This window comes from Dendrobates tinctorius, unplaced genomic scaffold (assembly GCF_039654945.1).
Source record: "Dendrobates tinctorius isolate UK_male_01 unplaced genomic scaffold, ASM3965494v1 ptg000157l, whole genome shotgun sequence".
Lineage (NCBI taxonomy): Eukaryota > Metazoa > Chordata > Amphibia > Anura > Dendrobatidae > Dendrobates > Dendrobates tinctorius.
Window position 1 is genome coordinate 177170 of NW_027361824.1, and position 12593 is coordinate 189762.

A 12593-nucleotide genomic window follows, 5' to 3' on the forward strand; every position below is an offset into this window, starting at 1 on the left:
CTTGTTAGAACATAAATGATGACTAGAAGCAGACCAAGGGTGCCGGTGGTCACTACAGAACACTGTGGAGGCCATGCTGGGAAATGGGCCTTGTGTTTGTAATAAATCACCAGTAAAGCATCCCTCCCACCTCTACCATCACACTGCCCCTCCATGCTTCACCACAGCACATGTAGAAACCATTCACTCACCTTCTCTGAACCTCATAAAAACATGGTGGATGGTACCAAAAATCTCTAATTCTGACTCATCAGACCACAGATCTAATTTCCAGTCCTTGTTTTGCTCGGTTCATACAAGTCTCTTCTTGCCTGTGGTCCTCAGTCGTTGATTCTTCTTTTTTGCAGACCTCAGTGGTGGCTTCTTCTTGTTTGTTGTCCTCAGTAGTGGCTTCTTCTTGTTTGTTGTCCTCAGTAGTGGCTTCTTCTTGTTTGTTGTCCTCAGTAGTGGCTTCTTCTTGTTTGTTGTCCTCACTAGTGGCTTCTTCTTGTTTGTTGTCCTCAGCAGTAGCTTCTTCTTGTTTGTTGTCCTCAGTCGCGGTTTCTTCTTGTTTGTTGTCCTCAGCAGTGGCTTCTTCTTGTTTGTTGTCCTCAGCAGTGGCTTCTTCTTGTTTGTTGTTCTCAGTAGTGGCTTCTTCTTGTTTGTAGTCCTCAGTAGTGGCTTCTTCTTGTTTGTTGTCCTCAGTCGCGGCTTCTTCTTGTTTGTTGTCCTCAGTCGCGGCTTCTTCTTGTTTGTTGTCCTCAGTAGTGGCTTGTTCTTGTTTGTTGTCCTCAGCAGTAGCTTCTTCTTGTTTTTTGTCCTCAGCAGTGGCTTCTTCTTGTTTGTTGTCCTCAGTCGCGGCTTCTTCTTGTTTGTTGTTCTCAGTAGTGGCTTCTTCTTGTTTGTTGTCCTCAGCAGTGGCTTCTTCTTGTTTGTTGCCCTCAGTCGCGGTTTCTTCTTGTTTGTTGTCCTCAGTCGCGGCTTCTTCTTGTTTGTTGTCCTCAGTAGTGGCTTCTTCTTGTTTGCTGTCCTCAGGAGTGGCTTCTTCTTGTTTGCTGTCCTCAGGAGTAGCTTCTTCTTGTTTGTCGTCCTCAGTAGTGGCTTCTTGTTTGTCGTCCTCAGTAATGTCTTCTTGCCTGTGGTCCTCAGTAACGGCTTCTTCTTCAGTGGCGACCTCTTTGCAGAAATCCCATCATAAAGGCCGCTTCTCGCAGTCTCCTCTGGAAAGCTCATGTTGAGATGTGTCTGCTACTTAATGTTGGTGCATAATTTATGAGGGCTGTTATCTGAGGTGCTGACAGCTTGCGGTTTCTGAAGTCGGTAACTGATGAACTTATCCTCTGCAGCAGAGATCATTTTTGGTATTCACTTCCTAGGGCGGTGCTCACTGAGCCAATGTTATCACAGCAATTGATGGTTTTCATGATTGCACTTGAAGATATTGTCTAGGTTCTATCAGTTTTCCAGACTGACCTTCATGTTACAGTAATGGATTGTGGCGTCTCATAGTTGAGTGTTTCTTGCCATATTCTGACTTAGAAAAGTTGTGGAATAGCTATATGGAATGGCGCCCCAACTCTTCCTCTGCAAAACACCCGTAATGGGTACAAACACTTTCTGAAGGCCGGTGAGACCACACATAAACTTCTGATAAGGCAAACTGTATATTGGAGTCATTCTAGTTGATAACCTGATGAAGCTGCGGAGAGAAGACAAAGAGTATGAAGCCGTCAGCAGAGTAACAGGGGGCATGTCAGAAATATGGGGTTACACCATTCTCTACACTCCTTGTTCCCCTATGTGTCCTCTTTTCTTCCTGGATTTGCTGCCTTCAGTCTGAATCTACAATGTGCACATTCCAATAGGAACCAGGAAAACCACTACATGCACAGGGGTGTCCAGACTTTTGAGTGGTGCTGTACACGTACTGCCATGTACTGCCTGTAGTGCATGATGGCGGCACTTATAAAGCCCACAGAGGTGATGGCGGATTTTTCTCCTCTCCAGGCCCTGAAGTTCGTCCTCATTGCTGCGCAGAATGACGAGCGCCTCTCTCTGCTATTCCTGGGGCACAAGCATCACCTGGGGGTGGACGGCTACCCGGTGGACTATGACCTGTCCTATGCGTATTACTCGAATATCGCTCGCCAGACCATGGTGGACCGACTGCAGCCGGACAAACACCAGGTGTGGCATTATACTCACGCTGACCCTGAGTCAGTGACGCCATGTCTTACACTTGTGACGTCTCCTCCCCAGGCCTTCGTGGAGCTCATCCGCCTGACAGACGAGGAGGTGCTGAAGCAGCAGACAAAGGAGGACGACGACCTCTTCATGTGGCTGAGGTTCCAGGCGAGACAGGGGGTGTCCTCAGCTCAGGTACTGGGCCATGTCCTCCTATGTATTGTGGCGGTATTAACACACAGAGGTGCCGCTATATTCCCAGTGATTTCCCGCAGTGCTGCACCGCTGCATCTGAATTACGCTCTCCGTCACACCTGGGGATTGCAGATATCATCAGCCCCGGGAGACGGATGCAGCTTTTCGCTGTCACTGGGAAATGTCCGGGATGATTTATATGGCGGTACAAGCCGGTTTGGCAGCTCAGGGCGGTGTAGTTTACTGCACAAGATGTCTGATTATTGGCTTCCGGAGTAATCAACAAGATAATGAATGAGTCTGACTGGCAGATCGCCCACAGGGAACACAAGTATGGCAGGTAAAGAGTATGGGAGGAGGACAGGTTCATGGTCGGGCAGCACATACACGGCCGGTAACACTTGTATGGGAGGAGGACGGGTTCATGGCCGGTAACACTTGTATGGGAGGAGGACAGGTTCATGGCCGGGCAGCACATACACGGCCGGTAACACTTGTATGGGAGGAGGACAGGTTTATGGCCGGGCAGCACATACACGGCCGGTAACACTTGTATGGGAGGAGGACGGGTTCATGGCCGGTAACACTTGTATGGGAGGAGGACAGGTTCATGGCCGGGCAGCACATACACGGCCGGTAACACTTGTATGGGAGGAGGACAGGTTTATGGCCGGGCAGCACATACACAGCCGGTAACACTTGTATGGGAGGAGGACAGGTTTATGGTCGGGCAGCACATACACAGCCGGTAACACTTGTATGGGAGGAGGACAGGTTCATGGCCGGGCAGCACATACACGGCCGGTAACACTTGTATGGGAGGAGGACAGGTTCATGGTCGGGCAGCACATACACGGCCGGTAACACTTGTATGGGTGGAGGACAGGTTCATGGCCGGTAAGACTTGTATGGGAGGAGGACAGGTTCATGGCCGGGCAGCACATACACAGCCGGTAACACTTGTATGGGAGGAGGACAGGTTCATGGCCGGGCAGCACATACACAGCCGGTAACACTTGTATGGGAGGAGGACAGGTTTATGGCCGGGCAACACATACACGGCCGGTAACACTTGTATGGGAGAAGGACAGGTTTATGGTCGGGCAGCACATACACAGCCGGTAACACTTGTATGGGAGGAGGACAGGTTCATGGCCGGGCAGCACATACACGGCCGGTAACACTTGTATGGGAGGAGGACAGGTTCATGGCCGGGCAGCACATACACGGCTGGTAACACTTGTATGGGAGGAGGACAGGTTTATGGTCGGGCAGCACATACACGGCCGGTAACACTTGTATGGGTGGAGGACAGGTTCATGGCCGGTAAGACTTGTATGGGAGGAGGACAGGTTCATGGCCGGGCAGCACATACACAGCCGGTAACACTTGTATGGGAGGAGGACAGGTTCATGGCCGGGCAGCACATACACAGCCGGTAACACTTGTATGGGAGGAGGACAGGTTCATGGCCGGGCAGCACATACACGGCCGGTAACACTTGTATGGGAGGAGGACAGGTTTATGGCCGGGCCGCACATACACGGCCGGTAACACTTGTATGGGAGGAGGACAGGTTCATGGTCGGGCAGCACATACACGGCCGGTAACACTTGTATGGGAGGAGGACAGGTTCATGGTCGGGCAGCACATACACGGCCGGTAACACTTGTATGGGAGGAGGACAGGTTCATGGTCGGGCAGCACATACACGGCCGGTAACACTTGTATGGGTGGAGGACAGGTTCATGGCCGGTAAGACTTGTATGGGAGGAGGACAGGTTCATGGCCGGGCAGCACATACACAGCCGGTAACACTTGTATGGGAGGAGGACAGGTTCATGGCCGGGCAGCACATACACAGCCGGTAACACTTGTATGGGAGGAGGACAGGTTTATGGCCGGGCAACACATACACGGCCGGTAACACTTGTATGGGAGAAGGACAGGTTTATGGTCGGGCCGCACATACACGGCCGGTAACACTTGTATGGGAGGAGGACAGGTTTATGGCCGGGCCGCACATACACGGCCGGTAACACTTGTATGGGAGGAGGACAGGTTCATGGTCGGGCAGCACATACACGGCCGGTAACACTTGTATGGGAGGAGGACAGGTTCATGGTCGGGCAGCACATACACGGCCGGTAACACTTGTATGGGAGGAGGACAGGTTCATGGTCGGGCAGCACATACACGGCCGGTAACACTTGTATGGGTGGAGGACAGGTTCATGGCCGGTAAGACTTGTATGGGAGGAGGACAGGTTCATGGCCGGGCAGCACATACACAGCCGGTAACACTTGTATGGGAGGAGGACAGGTTTATGGCCGGGCAACACATACACGGCCGGTAACACTTGTATGGGAGAAGGACAGGTTTATGGTCGGGCAGCACATACACAGCCGGTAACACTTGTATGGGAGGAGGACAGGTTCATGGCCGGGCAGCACATACACAGCCGGTAACACTTGTATGGGAGGAGGACAGGTTTATGGCCGGGCAACACATACACGGCCGGTAACACTTGTATGGGAGAAGGACAGGTTTATGGTCGGGCAGCACATACACAGCCGGTAACACTTGTATGGGAGGAGGACAGGTTCATGGCCGGGCAGCACATACACGGCCGGGAACACTTGTATGGGAGGAGGACAGGTTCATGGCCGGGCAACACATACACGGCTGGTAACACTTGTATGGGAGGAGGACAGGTTTATGGTCGGGCAGCACATACACGGCCGGTAACACTTGTATGGGTGGAGGACAGGTTCATGGCCGGTAAGACTTGTATGGGAGGAGGACAGGTTCATGGCCGGGCAGCACATACACAGCCGGTAACACTTGTATGGGAGGAGGACAGGTTCATGGCCGGGCAGCACATACACAGCCGGTAACACTTGTATGGGAGGAGGACAGGTTCATGGCCGGGCAGCACATACACGGCCGGTAACACTTGTATGGGAGGAGGACAGGTTTATGGCCGGGCCGCACATACACGGCCGGTAACACTTGTATGGGAGGAGGACAGGTTCATGGTCGGGCAGCACATACACGGCCGGTAACACTTGTATGGGAGGAGGACAGGTTCATGGTCGGGCAGCACATACACGGCCGGTAACACTTGTATGGGAGGAGGACAGGTTTATGGCCGGGCCGCACATACACGGCCGGTAACACTTGTATGGGAGGAGGACAGGTTCATGGTCGGGCAGCACATACACGGCCGGTAACACTTGTATGGGAGGAGGACAGGTTTATGGTCGGGCAGCACATACACGGCCGGTAACACTTGTATGGGAGGAGGACAGGTTCATGGTCGGGCAGCACATACACGGCCGGTAACACTTGTATGGGAGGAGGACAGGTTCATGGTCGGGCAGCACATACACGGCCGGTAACACTTGTATGGGAGGAAGACAGGTTCATGGCCGGGCAGCACATACACGGCCGGTAACACTTGTATGGGAGGAGGACAGGTTCATGGTCGGGCAGCACATACACGGCCGGTAACACTTGTATGGGAGGAGGACAGGTTCATGGTCGGGCAGCACATACACGGCCGGTAACACTTGTATGGGAGGAGGACAGGTTTATGGTCGGGCAGCACATACACGGCCGGTAACACTTGTATGGGTGGAGGACGGGTTCACGGCCGGTAACACTTGTATGGGAGGAGGACAGGTTTATGGTCGGGCAGCACATACACGGCCGGTAACACTTGTATGGGAGGAGGACAGGTTTATGGCCGGTAACACTTGTATGGGAGGAGGACAGGTTCATGGCTGGGCAGCACATACACAGCCGGTAACACTTGTATGGGAGGAGGACAGGTTTATGGTCGGGCAGCACATACACGGCCGGTAACACTTGTATGGGAAGAGGACAGGTTCATGGCCGGGCAGCACATACACGGCCGGTAACACTTGTATGGGAGGAGGACAGGTTTATGGTCGGGCAGCACATACACGGCCGGTAACACTTGTATGGGAGGAGGACGGGTTCACGGCCGGTAACACTTGTATGGGAGGAGGACAGGTTTATGGTCGGGCAGCACATACACGGCCGGTAACACTTGTATGGGAGGAGGACAGGTTCATGGCCGGTAACACTTGTATGGGAGGAGGACAGGTTTATGGTCGGGCAGCACATACACAGCCGGTAACACTTGTATGGGAGGAGGACAGGTTTATGGTCGGGCAGCACATACACGGCCGGTTACACTTGTATGGGAGGAGGACGGGTTCATGGCCGGGCAGCACATACACGGCCGGTAACACTTGTATGGGAGGAGGACAGGTTTATGGTCGGGCAGCACATGCACGGCCGGTAACACTTGTATGGGAGGAGGACGGGTTCATGGCTGGGCAGCACATACACGGCCGGTAACACTTGTATAGGTGGAGGACAGGTTTATGGTCGGGCAGCACATACACGGCCGGTAACACTTGTATGGGAGGAGGACGGGTTCATGGTTGGGCAGCACATACACGGCTGGTAACACTTGTATGGGAGGAGGACAGGTTCATGGCCGGGAAGCACATACACGGCCAGTAACACTTGTATGGGAGGAGGACAGGTTTATGGCCGGGCAGCACATACACGGCCAGTAACACTTGTATGGGAGGAGGACAGGTTTATGGTCGGGCAGCACATACACGGCCGGTAACACTTGTATGGGAGGAGGACAGGTTTATGGTCGGGCAGCACATACACGGCCGGTAACACTTGTATGGGAGGAGGACGGGTTCATGGTTGGGCAGCACATACACGGCTGGTAACACTTGTATGGGAGGAGGACAGGTTCATGGCCGGGAAGCACATACACGGCCAGTAACACTTGTATGGGAGGAGGACAGGTTTATGGCCGGGCAGCACATACACGGCCAGTAACACTTGTATGGGAGGAGGACAGGTTTATGGTCGGGCAGCACATACACGGCCGGTAACACTTGTATGGGAGGAGGACAGGTTCATGGCCGGGCAGCACATACACGGCCGGTAACACTTGTATGGGAGGAGGACAGGTTTATGGTCGGACAGCACATACACGGCCGGGAACACTTGTATGGGAGGAGGACAGGTTTATGGCCGGGCAGCACATACACGGCCGGTAACACTTGTATGGGAGGAGGACGGGTTCACGGCCGGGAACACTTGTATGGGAGGAGGACAGGTTTATGGCCGGGCAGCACATACAGTGGGGCAAAAAAGTATTTAGTCAGTCAGCAATAGTGCAAGTTCCACCACTTAAAAAGATGAGAGGCGTCTGTAATTTACATCATAGGTAGACCTCAACTATGGGAGACAAACTGAGAAAAAAAAATCCAGAAAATCACATTGTCTGTTTTTTTTTCATTTTATTTGCATATTATGGTGGAAAATAAGTATTTGGTCAGAAACAAGCAATCAAGATTTCTGGCTCTCACAGACCTGTAACTTCTTCTTTAAGAGTCTCCTCTTTCCTCCACTCATTACCTGTAGTAATGGCACCTGTTTAAACTTATCAGTATAAAAAGACACCTGTGCACACCCTCAAACAGTCTGACTCCAAACTCCACTATGGTGAAGACCAAAGAGCTGTCAAAGGACACCAGAAACAAAATTGTAGCCCTGCACCAGGCTGGGAAGACTGAATCTGCAATAGCCAACCAGCTTGGAGTGAAGAAATCAACTGTGGGAGCAATAATTAGAAAATGGAAGACATACAAGACCACTGATAATCTCCCTCGATCTGGTGCTCCACGCAAAATCCCACCCCGTGGGGTCAGAATGATCACAAGAACGGTGAGCAAAAATCCCAGAACCACGCGGGGGGACCTAGTGAATGAACTGCAGAGAGCTGGGACCAATGTAACAAGGCCTACCATAAGTAACACACTACGCCACCATGGACTCAGATCCTGCAGTGCCAGACGTGTCCCACTGCTTAAGCCTGTACATGTCCGGGCCCGTCTGAAGTTTGCTAGAGAGCATTTGGATGATCCAGAGGAGTTTTGGGAGAATGTCCTATGGTCTGATGAAACCAAACTGGAACTGTTTGGTAGAAACACAACTTGTCATGTTTGGAGGAAAAAGAATACTGAGTTGCATCCATCAAACACCATACCTACTGTAAAGCATGGTGGTGGAAACATCATGCTTTGGGGCTGTTTCTCTGCAAAGGGGCCAGGACGACTGATCCGGGTACATGAAAGAATGAATGGGGCCATGTATCGTGAGATTTTGAGTGCAAACCTCCTTCCATCAGCAAGGGCATTGAAGATGAAACGTGGCTGGGTCTTTCAACATGTCAATGATCCAAAGCACACCGCCAGGGCAACGAAGGAGTGGCTTCGTAAGAAGCATTTCAAGGTCCTGGAGTGGCCTAGCCAGTCTCCAGATCTCAACCCTATAGAAAACCTTTGGAGGGAGTTGAAAGTCCGTGTTGCCAAGCGAAAAGCCAAAAACATCACTGCTCTAGAGGAGATCTGCATGGAGGAATGGGCCAACATACCAACAACAGTGTGTGGCCACCTTGTGAAGACTTACAGAAAACGTTTGACCTCTGTCATTGCCAACAAAGGATATATCACAAAGTATTGAGATGAAATTTTGTTTCTGACCAAATACTTATTTTCCACCATAATATGCAAATAAAATGAAAAAAAAACAGACAATGTGATTTTCTGGATTTTTTTTTCTCAGTTTGTCTCCCATAGTTGAGGTCTACCTATGATGTAAATTACAGACGCCTCTCATCTTTTTAAGTGGTGGAACTTGCACTATTGCTGACTGACTAAATACTTTTTTGTCCCACTTTACACGGCCGGTAACACTTGTGTGGGAGGAGGACGGGTTTATGGTCGGGCAGCACATACACGGCCAGTAACACTTGTATGGGAGGAGGACAGGTTCATGGCTGTGCAGCACATACACGGCCGGTAACACTTGTATGGGAGGAGGACAGGTTTATGGTCGGGCAGCACATACACGGCCGGTAACACTTGTATGGGAGGAGGACAGGTTCATGGTCGGGCAGCACATACACGGCGGGTAACACTTGTATGGGAGGAGGACAGGTTTATGGCTGTGCAGCACATACACGGCCGGTAACACTTGTATGGGAGGAGGACAGGTTTATGGTCGGGCAGCACATACACGGCCGGTAACACTTGTATGGGAGGAGGACAGGTTTATGGTCGGGCAGCACATACACGGCCGGTAACACTTGTATGGGAGGAGGACAGGTTTATGGTCGGGCAGCACATACACGGCCGGTAACACTTGTATGGGTGGAGGACAGGTTTATAGTCGGGCAGCACATACACGGCCGGTAACACTTGTATGGGAGAAGGACAGGTTCATGGTCGGGCAGCACATACACGGCTGGTAACACTTGTATGGGAGGAGGACAGGTTTATGGCCGGGCAGCACATACACGGCCGGTAACACTTGTATGGGAGGAGGACAGGTTTATGGCCGGGCAGCACATACACGGCCGGTAACACTTGTATGGGAGGAGGACAGGTTTATGGCCGGGCAGCACATACACGTCCCGGTAACACTTGTATGGGAGGAGGACAGGTTTATAGTCGGGCAGCACATACACGGCCGGTAACACTTGTATGGGAGGAGGACAGGTTCATGGTCGGGCAGCACATACACGGCCGGTAACACTTGTATGGGTGGAGGACAGGTTTATAGTCGGGCAGCACATACACGGCTGGTAACACTTGTATGGGAGAAGGACAGGTTCATGGTCGGGCAGCACATACACGGCTGGTAACACTTGTATGGGAGGAGGACAGGTTTATGGCCGGGCAGCACATACACGGCCGGTAACACTTGTATGGGAGGAGGACAGGTTTATGGCCGGGCAGCACATACACGGCCGGTAACACTTGTATGGGAGGAGGACAGGTTTATGGTCGGGCAGCACATACACGTCCCGGTAACACTTGTATGGGAGGAGGACAGGTTTATAGTCGGGCAGCACATACACGGCCGGTAACACTTGTATGGGAGGAGGACAGGTTCATGGTCGGGCAGCACATACACGGCCCGGTAACTCTTGTTTGGGAGGAGGACAGGTTTATAGTCAGGCAGCACATACACGGCCGGTAACACTTGTATGGGAGGAGGACAGGTTCATGGTCGGGCAGCACATACACGGCCGGTAACACTTGTATGGGAGGAGGACAGGTTCATGGTCGGGCAGCAAATACACGGCCGGTAATACTTGTATGGGAGGAGGACGGGTTCATGGCCGGGCAGCACATACACGGCCGGTAACACTTGTATGGGAGGAGGACAGGTTTATGATCGGGCAGCTCATACACGGCCGGTAACACTTGTATGGGAGGAGGACAGGTTTATGGTCGGGCCGCACATACACGGCCGGTAACACTTGTATGGGAGGAGGACAGGTTTATGATCGGGCAGCTCATACACGGCCGGTAACACTTGTATGGGTGGAGGACAGGTTTATGGTCGGGCCGCACATACACGGCCGGTAACACTTGTATGGGAGGAGGACAGGTTTATGGTCGGGCAGCACATACACGGCCGGTAACACTTGTATGGGAGGAGGACAGGTTTATGGTCGGGCCGCACATACACGGCCGGTAACACTTGTATGGGAGGAGGACAGGTTCATGGTCGGGCCGCACATACACGGCCGGTAACACTTGTATGGGAGGAGGACAGGTTTATGGTCGGGCAGCACATACACGGCCGGTAACACTTGTATGGGAGGAGGACAGGTTCATGGTCGGGCAGCAAATACACGGCCGGTAACACTTGTATGGGAGGAGGACGGGTTCATGGCCGGGCAGCACATACACGGCCGGTAACACTTGTATGGGAGGAGGACAGGTTTATGATCGGGCAGCTCATACACGGCCGGTAACACTTGTATGGGAGGAGGACAGGTTTATGGCCGGGCAGCACATACACGGCCGGTAACACTTGTATGGGAGGAGGACAGGTTCACGGTCGGGCAGCACATACACGGCCGGTAACACTTGTATGGGAGGAGGACGGGTTCACGGCCGGTAACACTTGTATGGGAGGAGGACAGGTTTATGGTCGGGCAGCACATACACGGCCGGTAACACTTGTATGGGAGGAGGACGGGTTCACGGCCGGTAACACTTGTATGAGAGGAGGACAGGTTCATGGCCGGGCAGCACATACACGGCCGGTAACACTTGTATGGGAGGAGGACAGGTTCATGGCCGGGCAGCACATACACGGCCGGTAACACTTGTATGGGAGGAGGACGGGTTCATGGCCGGGCAGCACATACACGGCCGGTAACACTTGTATGGGAGGAGGACAGGTTTATGATCGGGCAGCACATACACGGCCGGTAACACTTGTATGGGAGGAGGACGGGTTCATGGCCGGGCAGCACATACACGGCCGGTAACACTTGTATGGGAGGAGGACAGGTTTATGATCGGGCAGCACATACACGGCCGGTAACACTTGTATGGGAGGAGGACGGGTTCATGGCCGGGCAGCTCATACACGGCCGGTAACACTTGTATGGGAGGAGGACAGGTTTATGGCCGGGCAGCACATACACGGCCGGTAACACTTGTATGGGAGGAGGACAGGTTCACGGTCGGGCAGCACATACACGGCCGGTAACACTTGTATGGGAGGAGGACGGGTTCACGGCCGGTAACACTTGTATGGGAGGAGGACAGGTTTATGGTCGGGCAGCACATACACGGCCGGTAACACTTGTATGGGAGGAGGACGGATTCACGGCCGGTAACACTTGTATGAGAGGAGGACAGGTTCATGGCCGGGCAGCACATACACGGCCGGTAACACTTGTATGGGAGGAGGACAGGTTCATGGCCGGGCAGCACATACACGGCCAGTAACACTTGTATGGGAGGAGGACAGGTTCATGGCTGTGCAGCACATACACGGCCGGTAACACTTGTATGGGAGGAGGACAGGTTTATGGTCGGGCAGCACATACACGGCCGGTAACACTTGTATGGGAGGAGGACAGGTTTATGGTCGGGCAGCACATACACGGCCGGTAACACTTGTATGGGAGGAGGACGGGTTCACGGCCGGTAACACTTGTATGGGAGGAGGACAGGTTCATGGCCGGGCAGCACATACACGGCCGGTAACACTTGTATGGGAGGAGGACAGGTTTATGGTCGGGCAGCACATACATGGCCGGTAACACTTGTATGGGAGGAGGACAGGTTCATGGCCAGGCCGCA

The 12593-nt window shown here is 52.9% G+C and overlaps 1 protein-coding gene across 4 annotated transcripts in view; it reads left to right on the forward strand.

The window, feature by feature from the left end:
* The window catches only part of LOC141051493 (protein sel-1 homolog 3-like), a 168893-nt gene that overhangs the window by 53090 nt on the left and 103210 nt on the right, over positions 1-12593 (forward strand). For all 4 annotated transcript variants that reach the window (XM_073548420.1, XM_073548418.1, XM_073548419.1 and 1 more), the window contains exons 11-12: positions 1987-2166; positions 2239-2358. In XM_073548420.1, coding sequence (XP_073404521.1) covers positions 1987-2166; positions 2239-2358 — 300 coding nt within the window. The remainder of the gene's footprint in view (positions 1-1986; positions 2167-2238; positions 2359-12593) is intronic.